The sequence below is a fragment of the Chiloscyllium punctatum genome, chromosome 35 (genome assembly GCF_047496795.1).
Source record: "Chiloscyllium punctatum isolate Juve2018m chromosome 35, sChiPun1.3, whole genome shotgun sequence".
In the NCBI taxonomy this organism is placed as follows: Eukaryota; Metazoa; Chordata; class Chondrichthyes; order Orectolobiformes; family Hemiscylliidae; genus Chiloscyllium; species Chiloscyllium punctatum.
In genome coordinates, this window is record NC_092773.1 from 15,021,979 (window position 1) to 15,040,208 (window position 18,230).

The 18,230-nt window shown below is 44.7% G+C and overlaps 1 protein-coding gene across 1 annotated transcript in view; it reads left to right on the top strand.

The window, feature by feature from the left end:
* Positions 1 to 18,230, top strand: part of mak16 (MAK16 homolog (S. cerevisiae)) — a 21,237-nt gene continuing 3,007 nt past the window's right edge. Inside the window, exons 1-9 of the mRNA XM_072554038.1 lie at positions 1 to 124; positions 3,535 to 3,584; positions 6,942 to 7,051; positions 9,669 to 9,733; positions 13,361 to 13,512; positions 14,058 to 14,112; positions 15,467 to 15,541; positions 16,075 to 16,176; positions 17,381 to 17,446. Coding sequence (XP_072410139.1) covers positions 110 to 124; positions 3,535 to 3,584; positions 6,942 to 7,051; positions 9,669 to 9,733; positions 13,361 to 13,512; positions 14,058 to 14,112; positions 15,467 to 15,541; positions 16,075 to 16,176; positions 17,381 to 17,446 — 690 coding nt within the window. The 5' untranslated portion in view covers positions 1 to 109. The remainder of the gene's footprint in view (positions 125 to 3,534; positions 3,585 to 6,941; positions 7,052 to 9,668; positions 9,734 to 13,360; positions 13,513 to 14,057; positions 14,113 to 15,466; positions 15,542 to 16,074; positions 16,177 to 17,380; positions 17,447 to 18,230) is intronic.

Here is an 18,230-nt window from a genome sequence, read left to right on the forward strand (position 1 = left end):
GCCAGGTCTCGCGAGAAGTTGCCATGAGGGGCAAGATGGCGGCGGCTGGTGTGTGAGGCAGCGTGTGGCTCGGACAGGCCCCAGGGCTCTCCTCGCTCAGGACGGAGCCATGCAGCACGACGATGTGAGTTTTGGGTGGGTGGGTGGGTGGGGTCGGATTTGTCGTGTTGACCCTGTTCAACACGGACATGCAGTTGGTCCCAGTCCCATGTGGGGGTGGGGGATGTGGGGGGGGATGTGGGGGGGGGTGGGGGTGGGGGATGTGGGGTGTGGGGGTGGGGGATGTGGGGTGTGGTGGGGTGGGGTGGGGGTGTGGGGGGGTGTGGGGGGGGGGTGGGGGTGGGGGATGTGGGGTGTGGTGGGGTGGGGTGGGGGTGTGGGGGGGTGTGGGGTGGTGGTGGTGGTGGGGGTGGGGTGGGGGTGTGGGGGGGTGTGGGGTGGTGGTGGGGGTGGGAGTGTGGGGGGGGGTGGGAGTGTGGGGTGTGGGGGGGGTGGGTCGGGTGGGGGGTGGGGTGTTGGGTGGGGGGTGGGTCGGGTGGGGTGTTGGGTGGGGTGTGGGGTGTGGGGTGGTTAGGGTTCATGTCCCAGGCTCCTGCTGATAAAAGATGCACTTCCTCAGAGGGTCACCGGACCCCACGCCTTCACTCTGATTGCTCTCCGCAGGTGCTGCCAGAGCTTTCTCTCGCTCAAACGCTTTCCCCGTCCCGCCTCCATCAGGACCCTTAGCAAGAATGCCCGTGTTCACTCCTGATTTGGAGAGGCTGGTGTTGGACTGGGGTGTACAAAGTTAAAAATCACACAACACCAGATTTATAGGCCAACAGGTTTAATTGGAAGCACTAGCTTTCGGAGCGTCGCTCCTTCATCAGGTGATAGTGGAGGGCTCAATCCTAAAACACAATTTATGGCAAAAATTTACAGTGTGATGTAACTGAAATTATACACTGAAAAATTGATTAAGCCTTTCATCTGTTAGACTACCATGATAGTTTCACTTCTTTCACTCCATCAGTCTTGGAATGTGGGCAGAGAGGGTGCTTGTGAATGGGTGATTTTCTGACAAGGGGAGGTCTGTGAGCAGTGGTGTTCCCTCAGGGTCAGTGCAGGGACCGCGGTTGTTTGTCATGTGTAGAAATGATTTGGATGAAAATGTCAGTGGACTGATCAGTAAGTTTGTAGACAGCATGAGAATTGGCGGACGGGTGGATTCCAGCAGGATATAGTTCACCTGGACAGTTGGGCAAAGAAGTGGCAGTAATTATTTCAGACAAGTGTGCAGATGATGCATTTTGGAGGTCAAATGAAAGAGTATGCTGTGCAGAGGAACCTCAATTATCCGAACAAGCTGGGCGAGCGCTTTTGATGGGCTATTCGGTTAATTGATTTCCTCTGGGGCTCAGGGTTTTCTGTGAGGTCTGCTCCCCATTTGGGAGACTAAGCAGTCGCATGTTGTGCTTGAGCCCCACCCCCAATTTGTCTGACCCCCCCCCCAACCTCATTTACTCTTACTCCTGCCCCTGCCCACCCCAATCCTGTTCACCCCTGCCCACCCCTAACCTCATCCAACACCGCCCCCCGACCTTGATTCCCGACCAAGCTGCCCCCTCCCGGGCACCTGAACTGCACACCAATAGTAAGATTGCTGCTGCCTTTGTGGGGTAAGTCTCCAAATAGTGCGTGCGCGCACACAGCTTTTTACTGCAGCTTTTTGACAGGTTCCACCTCTGCCCTGTACAGGACAATGTTGGAGAGATTGCCTGGGGATGAGGGGTTTAGGGATCATGCCTATGTAGAGCTCCAGGAAAAGTGTTAGGGGAGAGAGAGGCTGAGGAGCAACCTCAAAAGTATCTAAAATTATGACAGGTCTGGATAGGATGGATGGTTGGAGTCTCTTTCCCATAATGGAAATGTGAAATACAAGGGGGCATAGATTTAAGGTGAGAAGGGAAAGTTTCAGAGAGGGAGGAGATGTACAAAGCAAATTTTGTTTTACCCCAATGGTGGTTGGTGCCTAGAATGTGCTGCCAGGGGAGGTGGCTAGAAGTAGTTGACAATAGCAAAGCTTGAGGCATGTCGACAGACAGGTGAACAGGCAGGGAACAGAGGAGACTGACCATGTGCAGGCAGTTGGAAAAAGTTTAGAATAGCATCATAGTCGATACAGACATTTTCGGCTGAAGAGCCTGTTCTTGTGCTGTACTGTACTCTGTAATGGTGACAGTGTCCATTGTGACGCAAACTAATCTGGTTCACAAATGTTCTCGAGGGAAATAAATCTTTTTGTTTTTGCCAGTTTGGCCTACATAAGTCTCCTGATCCACAACAATGTGGTTGACTTTTAGCTGCCCCTGAAATGTCTTTGCAAGCCCCTCAGTTCAAGGCCACTTTGCAAATTTTTAGTGTAAAACAGTGTGAATGTCTTTGACCTTGACGCATTGTGATTTTGTGACTTGAGTGCCTCCCTGAGCATATGCTCCTTGAATAATGTAGGCAGTTCCAATCATCACCTCACTGGAATGATGTGATCACCTTGGAGGAGTTCAAGGGGAGCCATACAAGCTGGTGGTCTGAACTTTAGTTTTGGTGGAAAAATTAGGTTTAGATTAGATTAGATTAGATTACTTACAGTGTGGAAACAGGCCCTTCGCCCCAACAAGTCCACACCGCCCCGCCGACGCGCAACCCACCCATACCCCTACATCTACCCCTTACCTAACACTACGGGCAATTTAGCATAGCCAATTCACCTGACCTGCACATCTTTGGACTGTGGGAGGAAACCGGAGCACCCGGAGGAAACCCACGCAGACACGGGGAGAATGTGCAAACTCCACACAGTCAGTCGCCTGAGGCAGGAATTGAACCCAGGTCTCTGGCGCTGTAAGGCAGCAGTGCTAACCACTGTGCCATCGTGCCGCCAAGGTTCTTTGTGCTTGTTTTCTTTGGAACAGAGGGAGGCTTTTAGGTGATTTCATTCAGGCTCTGAAATCACGCAGAGGGTGGTACGTGTATGGAATGAGCTGCCAGAGGAAGTGGTGGAGGCTGGTACAATTGCAACATTTAAAAGGCATTTGGATGGGTATATGAATTGGAAGGGTTTGTAGGGGTATGGGCCAGGTGCTGGCAGGTGGGACTAGATTGGGTTGGAATATCTGGTCGGCATGGACAAAGGGTCTTTTCCGTGCTGTACATCTCTCTGACTTTATGTAGTGCACCAGGAGAAGATGTTGGAGAAGTTAAGTGTATATTACATCAGCGAGGTGATATAAGGAAACTTGGAAAACTCCCTGCAGCCCTGTCTGGAAATGGCACACAGTTGTTCTGCAATTTGTTTGCAGCAACATTATATGTTAATTCAAACAAAAGTGGTTTCAAAATGGCTAGAATAATCTTATCCACCAATTTTTTCCTGTTCCCAGGGATGTTCTTCATAATCTTGACACTTTCTGCTGAATTTTGTTACTTTTCTCTGAAAGTTAGATTTGATCATTAGAAAACAGCAAGATTAAAATTTAACATGTTTCTCTTTTCTAGTTGCTTTGGGATCTTCTCGGAAACAAACAGTTTTGTTCCTTCAAAGTGAAGTGAGTAAAGATTCCCCGAAAAATAAATCTGAAATGCGTCTTCTTCTGGAAAGTTATTTGAATTGTCTGCGACTGGCTGGGATTTGGCCTCTTTGAATGTTGAGCTGGCTTCATTTCCTCATTTTCTTCTCAGACTCAAGCTAAGCGTTTTGTATTTCATGAACAGGGAGAAGCAGCTGTCCCTTTTGAATATGCACCTTTGTGCTCAGGAATGCCGTGAATCCTCTCACCACCCCTCCTCCGTGTATGGGAGGATCTGGAAGCTAATGGACCTCTTTCATATTGGTGCCTTGTCAGTAAAACAAAGCAAACTCAGTTGGATCGAAGACACTTGTAGCCATTTAGCCCGTTGCGCCCAGGATGGCTTTTTGAAGGAGCAGGGTGAAAGTGAGGACTGCAGCTGCTGGAGATCAGATTCTAGATTAGAGTGGTGCTGGAACATGTGCAGCAGGTCAGGCAGCATCCGAGAAACAGGAAAATCGACGTTTCCGTCAAAAGCCCTTCATCAGGAATGAGGCAGGGAGCCTCCGGTGTGGAGAAATAAACGGGAGGGGGCTGGGGCTGGGGAGAAGGTAGCCAAGAGTACAACAGGTGGATGGAGGTGGGGATGAAGGTGATAGGTCGGAGAGGAGGGTGGAGCAGATAGGTGGGAAGGAAGACTGGCAGGTAGGACAGGTCATGAGCATGGTTCTGAGCTGGCAGGTTGGAACTGGGGCAAGGTGTGGGGAGAGGGAATGAGGAAACTGGTGAAGTCCACATTGATGCCCTGGGGTTGAAATGCTCCAAGGCAGAAGATGAGGCGTTCTTCCAGGTGTCGGGTGGTGAGGTAGAGGCGGCCCAGGACCTGCATATCCATGGCAGAGCGGGAGGGGAGGTTGAAATGTTTGGTCACAGAGTGGTGGGGCTAATTGGTGCGGGTGTCCTGGAGATGTTCCCTAAATCTCACTGCAAGAAGGCATCCAGTCTCCCCAATGTAGAGGAGACCGCATCGGAAGCAACGGATACAATAAATGACATTGGTGGATGTGCAGGTAAAACTTTGATGGATGTGGAAGGCTCCTTTGGGGCCTTAGATGGAGGTGAGGGAGGAGGTGTGGGCACAGGTTTTACAGTTCCTGCGGTGGGAGGGGAGGGTGGGTTGTTGCACTTGGGCCTTGTTGACAGCTTCATTCTGTCTGCAGATCCATGTTCATCATTCTCAAGTACTTCTCTGGTCCATTTTAAAATTGTTCACCAAAGGGCATTTACCAGCTTGTAGTTATAACAGCGTTTTATGAAGAGTCATTTAGAATCGAAACGTTAGCTTTCTTTCTCTTCATGGATGTTGCCTGTCCAGCTGTGATCACAAGCATTTTTTGTTTTCAATCCTAACAATGTTTGAAGCTTTTTCCTTATCTACTCCCCACCCCCCCCAAATCCTTTGCCAAGTATTTTATGTTTGTGGCTGCTGCCTATTGAATCATTTTAAACAAGGTTACAGCCTCTATCTCTGAGAAAATGAAGACTGCAGATAAGAGTAAAAAAATGTGATGCTGGAAAGGCACATCCGAGGAGCAGGACAATCAACATTTTGAGCATAAGCTCTTCATCAGGAATGGGGAGGTGGGGGGGGGGGGGGGGGGGTGGGGGTTGGTGGCTGGGGCTGAGGGAGTAGGTAGCTCAGAATGTGAAAGGTAGATGACGGTGGGGATGATGGTGATAGGTCAGAGAGGAGGGTGGGCCAGATAGGTGGGAAGAAAGATGGACAGGTAAAACGGTTCAAGAGGGCAGTGCTAGGTTGGAGGGTTGGATTAGGGATAAGGTGGGGAGGGGAGGGGAGGAAACTGGTGAAATCGATCCCATGTGGTTGGAGGGTCCCAAGGCAGAAGATGAAGTGTTATTCCTCCAGTCGTTGGGAGGTTAGAGTTTGGCGGTGGAGTAGGTAACCCAAAATTCACAACCTGACTGACCCGGTCACCCATTGTCTCCGCCTGCTCCTACCCCACCAAACTTAACTCCGCATACCTTGACACTGTCATGTCTCCCATGTACATGCAGGACGCCACCACGCTTTCCGTCTTCTCCATAACTTTCAGTTATCTGGCCCCAACACTTCATCTTCACCATGGACTTCCAGTCCCTGTACACATCCGTCCACCATGACGAAGGCCTTCAAGTCATCTGTTTCTTCCCCTCCCACTGACCCAACCAGTACCCATCCACTGGCACACTCATTCGATGGGTTGAACTGGTCCTCATTGTCAACAATTTCTCTTTCAAATCCTCCTACTTCCTCAGACCCACCTGTCTCCCATCATCTGTCAGCTCCACTCCCCCACACACCTGATGAAGAACTTATATTGGAAATGTCGACTCTGCTGCTCCTCACATGCTGCCTGACCCTCTGTGTTTTCCAGCACCTCACTTTTGACTACTGCCTCAATCTACTCTGCCATTATCCAGTAGTTTCCCTTCCAGAGAACAATCATAATTTTTCATTCAGTCTTCCAAACTCAAGTTCTTGCAACATGGTAGCAACATCTAAACTGCTCCCCCCCCACCCCATGTGCTGTCGTGCCCAGATAGAAATCGAAATAACAGATTGATATTTATTTGTGACAAAATTTGAAGTGCAAAATGTAGCAAATGCTTTCCAAACATTGGAAAATGCATTCTCCAAAAAATTAGCATGAACTTAGATTGAGAGAACTTTAGAGCAGAAGAGGTTAATTTTTAGGTGTCTTTCAGAGTGTGGCTGAAGATGTTGCAGACCTAAAGGATTTTTGTTCTGGTTTCTCAAAGACACATGGTTTTTGGAAACCTCTGGCCTTTAATTTAAATTGTGGTTGGGCTTCTTTAGTAAGAGCATGTAAGAAGTATCCCTTTCATCTGCTGAAGGTGACTTTTAAACAGGGTATTTTTCTTTTGCTGGAACATGATCTCTTGCCTTGCGGTTGTCATTTCTTTGTTTTGATCAACTGACTTGTGGTATTCAAACCAAAATGTTGTTTATCAAGTGTAAATTGTAAACTGTCTTCCATCATGAACTGTCTCCTTACAATGTTAAATGGTGTCAGCTTTCCATTGTCCCCACCTCAGTGCTCTGGCCTCAAACAGCATAAGACGCAACCTCTCCTTCCAGTCAGTCTGAGATAACAACCTACAAGTACAAGCCTGTTCGATTCCTTGCTTCATGTTGCTGCAGATTCCTGTGTTTTCCAGAATGAGACCTTCCTGTCATATTAGGCTGAAGCTTCTCATCCAATACCCGTCACCAGTTTATACTGTCATGTGTTTGATGTTTGACAGCTTCTTTGAGAACAAATGTTACATGCTTCATGACTCTTTTCATGTTGATCCTCTTTCAATCCCCTGCAGAACTAAAACGCAGAACTTCTGTCGCAATGAGTACAATATCACAGGCCTGTGTAATCGGTCGTCCTGTCCTTTGGCCAACAGTCAGTATGCAACCGTCAAAGAGGAGAGAGGTAAGCAGCCTGACCTGTGATTCATATCATCTTTCTACTGTTGTGTCAAACCTCAACCCGTATTAACATATAAACCTGGAGCAGGAGCCCATTGAGCCTGCTGTTCTGTTCAGTATGATCATAGTTTATCATCTGTTCAGTGTGTTCCTTTCATGTTCTCCCCATTATTACACCTTGAACTTGTTAGTCTCCAGAAATCTTTTTATTTATTTCTTAAAGATGTTCACTGATTCTCCACTGCCTTCTTTGGTCGAGAACTCGACATGTTCACCATCCTCTTAATGAAGAAATTTCGCCAAGTCTCAGTCCTCAGTGGTCTACCTAGTCTCCAGATGCTGTGAGCCACTGTTCTTGAACCCCCCCCCCACTGACAAGAGGGATGTCATCCCTGTATCCAGGCTATCTAGGCCTATCAAAATTTCAAATTTCAGTGAGAATCCCTCCCATTTTTTTTTTGAAGCCTATAATCTTGCTGTCCCAGAATTCAGTGGAGTGAACCTTTCCTGCATTGCCTCTCTGGCAAGTATATCCTTCCTTCAGTGAGGAGACCAGAAATGCACACTAATCCAGGTCTGGTATCACCAAAGCCCTGTTGCTCCAGGAAGACAACCTAGCTCCTTCACTCCAAATATCTTGCAGTCAAGGCCAACATACTATTTCCCTTCCTAAATGCTTACCATATTGCTCAGTTTCAGTGACTGGGATCCAAAACATCTAGATACCTTGTGTGCCAACATTTCCCATGCTGTCACAATTTACATAATAATAAGCATTCTTTTGATCATACTGAAGTGGATAATTTCATACTTGAGCAATAACCCCAGCTGATGATGTTACTGGACAAGTCTGAAATCTGGCTTGACAGCTGATTTCTTTTTAAATTTTATCAGTTTGTATTTCCCCGAACAAAAGCATGCAGTGCTACATATTTGGTTTTAACAATAAAGCCAAAAGTTTATTACACAGAAGAGAAGGTGAAATAGAATATACCAAGCTATTTATAAACAATACAACACAAAATATTTCAAGATGCAGTAAAAATATGATCCCACCTATCTATCCCACCTTGCTACATGACAGTACTCAAATACGCGACAGCATTCCCATCTCTGTCTTTTGGATTGACTTGACTGTTTTTTCCAGATAACCCCTTCAGAATTCGAAGCAAACGCTACCTGTGTAGAATTTTCAAACCAAGATTCTTAGACTGAGGTGACCTGTTTCCTAATTTTGCTGAACTGACCCCTTTCTCCTGAAGAGGCTGTTTCATCTGTCTAATTTCTGTCAGGATTAGTGGTGCTGGAAGAGCACAGCAGTTCAGGCAGCATCCAACGAGCAGCGAAATTGACGTTTCGGGCAAAAGCCCTTCATCAGGAATGCCCGAAACGTCGATTTCGCTGCTCGTTGGATGCTGCCTGAACTGCTGTGCTCTTCCAGCACCACTAATCCAGTATTTGGTTTTCAGCATCTGCAGTCATTGTTTTTACCGAATTTCTGTCAGGACCTGTGCGTTTGGGTTCCGGTTCGCCTTTTCAAACTGAGTTTTTGGCCAACAGGGGAAAAAAAAAAGTCCTGATCCTTCTGAACTGAAAGCAAGCTCAAGCTCATCAGAGTTTACTCTGTCTGCTCATAAAACTCTCCCAACATAAAGAAATTGTCATTAGTATCCCATACTCCCTGGCTCTTCCTCCCTGGTTTGAAAAAAAAAAGTATGGTTCTGGAAATGCTGACAAGTTAGTCATTATATACGCAGACCAAAACCCACATGCCATGATATTGAAATCCAAATTTCTAATCAAATTACACTTATCCATGTGTCACTCCTCAATTTGTCTGAATTGCATTGAAATGTCTTTGAAACATCCTCCTCATCACTCATAATCAGTGTTCCCACTAAATTTCTCCTGCAAGGACCTGGAACACGACAAGTTGTGTTGTGACTTCGGGTGTTCGATGCTGCAAATGGCATGGCATACGGACCGAAACCCACATGCTGTTGGAGCAGATGTCGAATGGTATTCTTACCAGGTTATTAAGCTCGAAACTCATCTGAAATTCTCGGGACCTGAGTTCAAATCCTGCCATGGCAGATGTTGAAATTGGAATTTAATAAAGAATTTGGAATTAAGGGTCTTATGAATATAAAAACATTGTCAATTATCAGAAAAACCCACCTGATTCTCTATTGTCCTTCACGGAAAGCAACCTGTCAACCTTACCTCACCTGGCCGACGTGTGACTCCAGATCTACAGCCATGTGGTTGCCCTTTAACTGCCCTGTAGGCAACTTGGGATGGGCAACAAATGTTGGGCAAGCCAGAGACACCCACATCCCATGAGTGATTTGTCAAAAAAAGAAAATACTTTGTTCATAATGTTTGTGAAACATTGCAGAAAGTGAAAAAAAAGTTCAAATTTCTTCAGACAGTTAACAGTCTGAAGTTCCTTAGTACTACTGCAATGCTCTTGATATTTCCAGCATTTATAAGGTGTGAAACTGTTTCGGCTGACTTTTGGAGTATTTTGTATGCCTGTTTTTGTTGGAATGCATGCAGGGTATATATCTCCCCCCTCGCAGGTTTTCCATAAGATAAACTTGATATGTTGTACCCTGCAGGTCAGTGTTTCCTGTACATGAAGACAATAGAACGAGCTGCTTTTCCATTTCGATTATGGGAGCGGGTAAGCACAGTCTGTCTGAGCTGGGGAAGTTACCTTTGGTGGGATCATCTTGTTCGCAGTGAGAATGAAATGATGCATGCTCACAACATAATTAGAAGAGAACACAACAGAAGAGGTGCTAAATGAATATTTTTCATTCGTATTCACACAGGAAAAAGACAATTTTGTCAAGGAGAATACCGAGATACAGGCTATTAGACTAGACAGAATTGAGGTTCACAAGGAGGATGTGTTAGCAATTCTGGAAAGTATGAAAATAGATAAGTCCCCTGGGCCAGATGGGATTGATCCTGGGATTCTCTGGGAAGCTGGGGAGGAGATTGTAGAACCTTTGGCTTTGATCTTTATGTTGTCATTATCTACAGGAACAGTGCCGGAAGACTGAAGGATAGCAACCCTGGTAATTATGGACCAGTGAGCCTTACTGTGGTTGTGGGTAAAGTATTGGAAAGGATTATAAGAGAGAGGATTTATAATCATCTAGAAGGGAATAATTTGATTAGGGATAGTCAACACGGTTTTGTGAAGGATAGGTCGTGCCTCTCAAACCTTAATGAGTTATTTGAGAAGGTGACCAGATAGGTGGTTGATGGTAAAGTGGTTGATGTGTTGGATATGGATTTCAGTGAGGCGTTTGATAATGTTCCCCATGGTAGGCTATTGCACAAAATGCGGAGGAATGGGATTGAGGGTGATTTAGTGGTTTGGATCAGAAATTGGTTAGCTGAAAGAAGACAGAGGTGGTGGTGTTCTGCAAGGATCTGTTTTGGGTCCACTGCTGTTTGTCATTTTTATAAACAACCTGGATGAGGGTATAAAAGGATGGGTTAGTAAATTTGCAGTTGGCAGTCAGGTTGGTGGATTTGTGGACAGTGCCAAAGGAGGTTGCAGATTACAGAGAGATATAGATAAGCTGCAGAGCTGGACTGAGAGGTGGCAAATGGAGTTTAACGCAGAAAAGTGTGAGGTGATTCACTTTGGAAGGAATAACGGCAATGCAGAGTACTGGGCTAATGTTAAGATTTTTGGTAGTGTGGGTGAACAGAGAATTCTTGGTGTCCACGTGCATAGATCCCTGAAAGTTACTACCCAGATTGATAGGGTTCTTAAGAAGACATACGGTGTTAGCCTTTGTTGGTAAAGGGATTGAGTTTTGAAGCCATGAGGTCATGCCACAGCTGTACAAAACTCTGGTGCAGTCGCACTTGGTGTATTGTGTACTGTTCTGGTCACCGCATACTACGAAGGATGTGGAAGCTTTGGAAAGAGTGCAGAGGAGATTTACCAGGATGTTGGAATGGAGGGAAGGTCTTATGAGGCAAAGTTGAGGGACTTGAGGCTATTTTCGATAGAGAGAAGAAGGTTGAGAGGTGATTTAATAGATGACCAGAGGATGAGATAGGGTGGACAATGAGAGCCTCTTTCCTCGGATGGTGATGGCGAGCATGAGGGGACACAGCTTTAAATTGGAGGGTGATAGAGGACGGATGTCAGAAATACATTCTTTCCTCAGAGTAATAGTGGCGTGGAACACCCTGTCTGCAACAGTAGTAGACTGGCCAACTTTAAGGGCATTTAAATGGCCATCGAATAGACATATGGATGATAATGGGATAGTGTAGGTTAGATGGGCTTCAGATTGGTTTCACACATCGAGGGCCGAAGGGCTCGTACTGCGCTGTCATGTTCTATGTTCTGACCTATCAGGGTATCTGTCAGAGAAATAGATCTTGGTGAAATATTTTCTTTGCTTATTGTAACTGATCCTGCGACATTTAGTCACTTGGCTCACTGACATAACTGCACTCAGGGGATACTGAACACCCTGAATCCTCTTTTACAAGAGTAAGAATAAAAATAAGTCCATGCACTTAAGGTGCGAAATAAACAAAACACCTGGTGAGTAAGGAACAAGGTGCATGTGACATACATTGAGAATATCTTGGATGGATGAGGTGTATGCTTGGGATATAGGAATAAAATAAGGGAACAGCTCATCAGTTACATGAGGAATGTGCTATGGACTAGGCCAGGCCACTCAAAACATTCTTGAGCAGGCAACCCAGACCATAACTTTACAATTTGTTTCAGTCAGTGTACAGTGAAAATTAACTGGAGTAAGTTAGCTAAGTTGACTACTCGGTTTTAAAACCGACACATTTATTCACAAAATTACGCAATGAAACACAAATAACAGGAAAAAGAACCCCTACAGAGCTCAGTCTATCCAAACTAGACTTAATTATGCTGTTCTGAATATACACAACAGTCCCAATAAGCAAACCCCTTCAAAGAACAGTTTTTAAAAAAAGGAGCAGATGCTTACATGTGGAAGTTAGACAGGCAGCAAGAGAGAGAGAGTTTCCACACAGCTCACTGTTGAACTCCTGACTTGTTCTGGACTGAACCACTCAGCTGGAGAGCTGACCACTTCCCTTTCATTTTACAGGTAACTTCTAAAACATGACAATTTTGGCTTGTAGTCTCATCTGTTTACATAGCAACAAAAAGACCTCTTAATACCTTTTAATCTATGTATCAAGCCAGTCTAATCGGATCCGGGAGTGTTTTATTACCCCTCTGAAAAAAACCAAGGACGCAGTATCTGTGGGAAAAGATTTGCTAACCCACGATAGGCCCACAAAAGCCAAATTGGCCAAACTGTACCAGAACACCCAGAATTCCCAAGCAACTCCCAAGCAGAATCAGACAGCACGCAGACAAGGGGATGCACTTTAAGCTCCCACGGGCAATGATAGACCGCCACAGATGTCTCAAAGCCCCAAGGGCAGTTTCACAACCCAGCAATAGCAAAACCATACAAAGAGCAGGACAGACAGAGAAGCACCAGCAAGGACATGTTCCAGACACAGGACAATGGAAGCACCTCACCACTTCAGAAGAGACATTAACACCTACCTGTGAAGAGGAATGGAATAGTTGGTACTGTCAGGCTGTTGCATTGTGTGAAGGAACAGGGGATTCATCTGATATTTGTTTACCAGTTAGTAACCTTGTAACTAGATGACTCAATTTCCAGATACATTGTCGTTTCCCATTTCTTAATCAGTGTCATTGTGCAGCCTTACTCTAAAACTGGTCTCGTCCTCAGCTCTGGGAAGAGAAATCTGATCTACCCGTACAGACTGTCAGTCCTGTGTTAGCTGGTTTGTTTTCTCTTCCAGCGATATTGCTTGCAATAAACTGTCAATTTCACTTTGAGCTATGTTTTGTAATCTCTAACATATTGGGCACATTCCTCCGACAGTATCGTTGAGAAAAGGAACAGCTTTTGGAAACAAGGGACCAAGTTTGTGATAAATGTCATGCACAGTGTGTAAGCAATAGGTTTATGAGGGATAATATTTCTGAACCTTGATGGATTCATGAGTTATTGTGGGTGCAGTTAGGACTAAACATATACATCGTATAAGTTAAACCCTCAGATGGTCACTGCATTTTGGAAGCTGTTCTGCCATTATCCACTTGTGCCTCGTGCAGTGTTTCGTGTTTTGTTGATAGAATTGCTACTCATTTATCTGTTTCCAAAAAGTACTTCCATTTCAGCAATTGCTTTTAAATGCAAGTTTGTTCAGCTCAACGCCTTCCTTGCTCAATATATTGCAGGTCAAGCTAAGTAAGAATTACGAGAGAGCTCTGGAACAGATTGATGAGCATCTTATCTACTGGCCTCGCTTTATCAGACACAAGTGTAAACAGCGTTTCACAAAGATCACCCAATACCTGATCCGTATCCGCAAGCTCATCCTAAAGAGACAGTAAGTTTGTTCTGGAATGTGGTATGAGCTTTGGTCTTGGTTTGTTTGGAGTTACAAGCAAGATTTGGGATTTGGGCTATTACTGCCAGTGAGATAGAGCTTGAGGAAGACAGTCATCCAAGGTGCAAGGGTCATCTTTGTAAGTGCTGATCAGAGAGGGGCACATAATTGTGGAGGTGAAAAAGATATACATACTGACGTTGGGTCCATTTGTCTCTCAGCCAACCATGGTTACCTGGTTAATTTGAATATTTCCTGGCTCTGAAGGGTCTGAAAAACATTACTCAGGCAAGGAATGGAATAACATTTCAATTCTGGTGTAACATTGGCAAACTCCCTCCAAGGTAGTTGATGGCTTTGAGCTAAGTAGCATTGCTCATGCAGCATTACCAACTGGACCATGCAAAAGGATCATCACTTTCTGACTCTCGACTTACTGTGACAAAACCAACTTGTGTTAAAGCAGAGACACAGCCTGCTGCTCACTGACTGACTTCGACTTGTTTGATTTTAACCCTGTTCCTTTCACTTGTGTTTCTCTTTAGGAGGAAGCTGGTACCTTTAAACAAGAAGGTTGAACGGAGAGAGAAACGGAGAGAGGTAAGTGTATTCCTGCACCCAACGTGTGGTGTTTGTGATGGACCTGGGTCTGAGAATTGCATTGTTGCTGAGTGAAATCTTATTGCTTGGTGGGGATTTGTTTGAGACTGTCAAGATCTCCCTGACTCTTCTCAATGTGTGTTCACCTGTCGACCTGATCCAGTCGCTGGGAACCATCACTGTCATGTGATTTCTGTCAGACTTCATCCAATGCTGCTGGACAATCTTAGAGCACTGGAGCAACTTCTTTAATTCATCCAGTCAGCCTTGCCTTTTCCAAGAACATAAACCTTTTTAATTCCCTGTAGCTCTCCAATTTTTTTCACTTCAAGCACTGATCCAGTTCCCCTTTGAACGTCACCGTCAAGTCTGTTTTTGTTCTAAATTTTGGGAGCCTGCTATGTGAAAGAAACTCTCCTTTTTTTCCTGTCATCATGAACCAGTGCACTCTGGCTCACAACCTTTCTGACATTGGCTATGCCACTGTTAAAACACAGCATAATTTTAAACACTTGAATTGTAATAAATCACACTGGAATCTTCTTTTCTCTAAGAAGAACAATTCCAGTCTATCCAGATGTAATGGACCAGGCCAGACCCCCTCAAAACATTTCAGGAAAGTGGCATGGACTCTAACCTTTCCAGTTGTTTTAAGCAGGTGTAACATGGGTATTCCAGGAGGGATGCAGCTGACCCAAACACCTAAGTTGAAACAAAACAGAGTTTATTTGCAAGATTACCGAATGAAACACAAACAAAAGAGAACAGAATAAAGAATAAATTAATCTATCTGAAAACCCAACTGACGATCTCAAAATAATGATGCTGTTCCAAAAACTTGGAACAAATGCTCCTTGGCATGAAAGGTAAATTTAAACACAGCCTCTTACAGGAGAGATGTCAGAGAGAGGGGGGATCAGCATGGACCTGCTTCTTTGGGTTCAGAACCTTCACAATTCTGCTTGCTAAAACCAAACCAAACCAGAGCAAAGCTGAGCTGTACAAGTGCCTTTTTAAAACTTGAAAGCTTTGGCAGTGTATATTAGCTGAAATCAAACTGGCCCTAAAACCCTTCAATTGGAGACCTCCCGGAACCTCTGTTTTTACGACCCCTCTGGAATGAAAAAGGTCAGCATAACCTTGTTAAAGGAGCAACATCATTACACAGGTAACTGAAGTCCCCCATCTTTGAAGAAAATCTTGCACTCTGTCTATCCTTATGTGATCTGAATTGAATGGAAGGAGCTGCTCCTTTTTAGTTTGTGGTAATTCTTCTGGGGTGAATTTGGCAAGGGCAATTAGATTCTGTGCTGGAGGAGTATGAGGCTGCAGCGTAATTGTTGTTTTATTTCAGGAAAAGGCTCTGATTGCAGCTCAGCTGGACAATGCCATCGAGAAGGAACTGCTGGAGCGACTCAAGCAGGGGACGGTGAGTTGCTGAGCTTCATTAGCAGAGATCTGAACTCAGAACAAGTTTTTATGGAACTAACTGAGAATAGTATCAGAAAATGACAACAATTTATAAACTTAATGTGTTGCTGGAAAAGCGCAGCAGGTCAGGGAGCATCAAAAGAACAGGAGAATTGACGTTTCGGGCATAAGCCCTTCTTCAGGATTCCTGAAGAAGGGCTTATGCCCGAAACGTTGATTCTCCTGTTCCTTTGATGCTGCCTGATCATCTGCGCTTTTCCAGCAACACATTTTTAAGTTCTGATCTCCAGCATCTGCAGTCCTCACTTTCTCCAACAATTGATGAACCAATGGAATGATGGTTACATGGTTAATTCCTTGCATGTGTTGAGGAATAGTGTGCTGCAGGGATTGGAAATGCTAACTCGACTCATGGGTGGTCTCATAACTGGTTCTGTTGAGAAAGCCTGAAGTGGGATGAATGTTGCTGCTGTGACTGAGTGCAGCCCTGATGATCTGAGTTTGTAACCGCTTTCTCTTGTGTCCCATCAGTATGAAGATATCTACAACTTCCCTATTCATACTTTTGATAAAGCGCTGGATAAGCAGGATGAAGAGAGTGAGACCGACTCTTCGGAAGAAGAAGATGATGAAGTAAGTGGTGGTCGAAGTTGAAAGTAAAACAAAGCTGTCCAACCTTATATTTGATCTCTTGGATTCTGTTACAGTTTTATTGGGATTACTTTAATACTGGAAACCTAGGTTCCTCAGTTCTGCCTCCTTGAACACAACTGGTTTGATGCATTGTTGTCAGACTTATGGGCAAATTGGGAAATCTGTTGTTGATCATGCATTTTTGCACATCAGTAAATGAAAACTCTGAAATAGACACCGTCCTAGGCAGTGGTCTCCGGTGTTCATATCAGCATGATTTGTATTATTTTGCATGTGAACAGGATGGATGAGGATTTTTGATTTTCATTTGTGGTTTTAGCTCCCGGGTTAGTATTTATATGTTAGAAGTGTGGAAAACAATTCCAGACTTGGCATCATGGAAACAGCAGCCTTGATTGTCCGGATTAAGAAGCTCGCCTCGTTATCAGGTTCACCAGTCTGAGTCAGCAACACAAACCTGAAGCATTAATGAACATTTCCAACAGGGAGTATGGTGGCACTATCTGTATTCCATGTCTTAATTCAGAATGCACCTGTCTTGGAGTCAGGGTAGGTGAATTTCTGAAGGGAATTGAGAGTCTGGGTCATGGAGATGGAGTGGTATTTGCAGGGTGGAACTGGCTTGAGACTGGGGGGATGTGGTTGGAAAGCAAGACTGTAAGAAAGGCAGGGGAAGATTTGGACTGTTGTGGGCCTACAGACAGGGAAGGGTCTAGAGGGAGAGTGAGTGCATTTGGCTGTTGAGTGGCCTTATGTCTCTTGAAAGAGAAAGGGGAAGGTTGTGGGTCAGAAGAGAGGGTGCAAAGGAGACTTTGGGCAGTGATGGTTTGGGTGTCTTTCACATTGAAAATATTGACCGCATTTTCTCTGCTGAAGTCAGAGCTGCAGTTAGATGGATTGACTTTGAAAAAACTCTGAGCAAAATTTGGGGAAACAGTTTCATACTTAATGACACACTTGAGTCACTGAATACGTGAATTGCATTCACCTCAATTGTTCCACAAAATTCCATGTTTGTAGCTGAAACCATGTTGCTTGCACCACAGTGGGCCAATGATTTTACTTCTCCAGTGCCATATACTGTCCAGAAATTTGAGATTGGACAGGTAGGTGACGTGTTGGAGTTACTGTCAGTCTCAAAATCAGCAAGCTCCTTGTAACGTGTCTTTCTTTCTCTCAACAGGATGTTGGTCAAGTGGAATATGTGGAGGGTGATGAAATCGACGAGAGTGACCTGAGTGACTTGGAGGTATTTGGCTCAGTCGTGCCTGAATTATTCTCATTTTGGGGGAGGGGAATATGATTGTTGTATTACAAAGGATGGGGTGTCAGTGGTGAGAGTGTAATAGAGCGTGCACCCATTTTTAGTTAATTCCTGAGTAATTGAGTGAAAAATGCTGTCTTCTGTTGGAAATTGTCAGCCATCTCAGCTGAGGTACTTTGAACAGTCCCTTTGAACTGTTTAACTGCAGAGAGTTTTAATACAATTGTCTGCATGAGAATTTGTTCCAGGTACCAATGTAAGGCCAATCTCTGATGCAGCAAACCCACCCTATTCATGAGTCAGGTCTATTCGAGAATGAAAAATCTCTTCAGAAAGAAACATGTTCATGATATGTGTAACACACTGCCCTGTCAGTTGTAGATTTTGGGTCTGCCTTGATACTCTATTAACTATCTGGTTTTAGTTTTAGGGACAGTCTATAGGATTAAGGAAGTTACGTTAAAATACTTAATTGGGCTCGGTTGGAATATTGCATCCAGTCCTGGGTGCCATACTAATGGATTAATGCGAAGACGTTCAAGATAGTGCAGAAAAGATTGAGATGAATTGTTTCAGGATGAGGAACTGAGGTAATATACTAAGCTTTATGAAGTTTGGAAAGCAAGAACAAGAACACATAGATTAGAAGTAATTGGTGGAAAATGCATTTAAGACGGGAGGAACATCCTCATGACACAGTGAGTGATAATGAGCTGAATGCATTGCCTGAGTATGTAGTGGATGCAGGTTCAATTGAGTTATTTAAAAG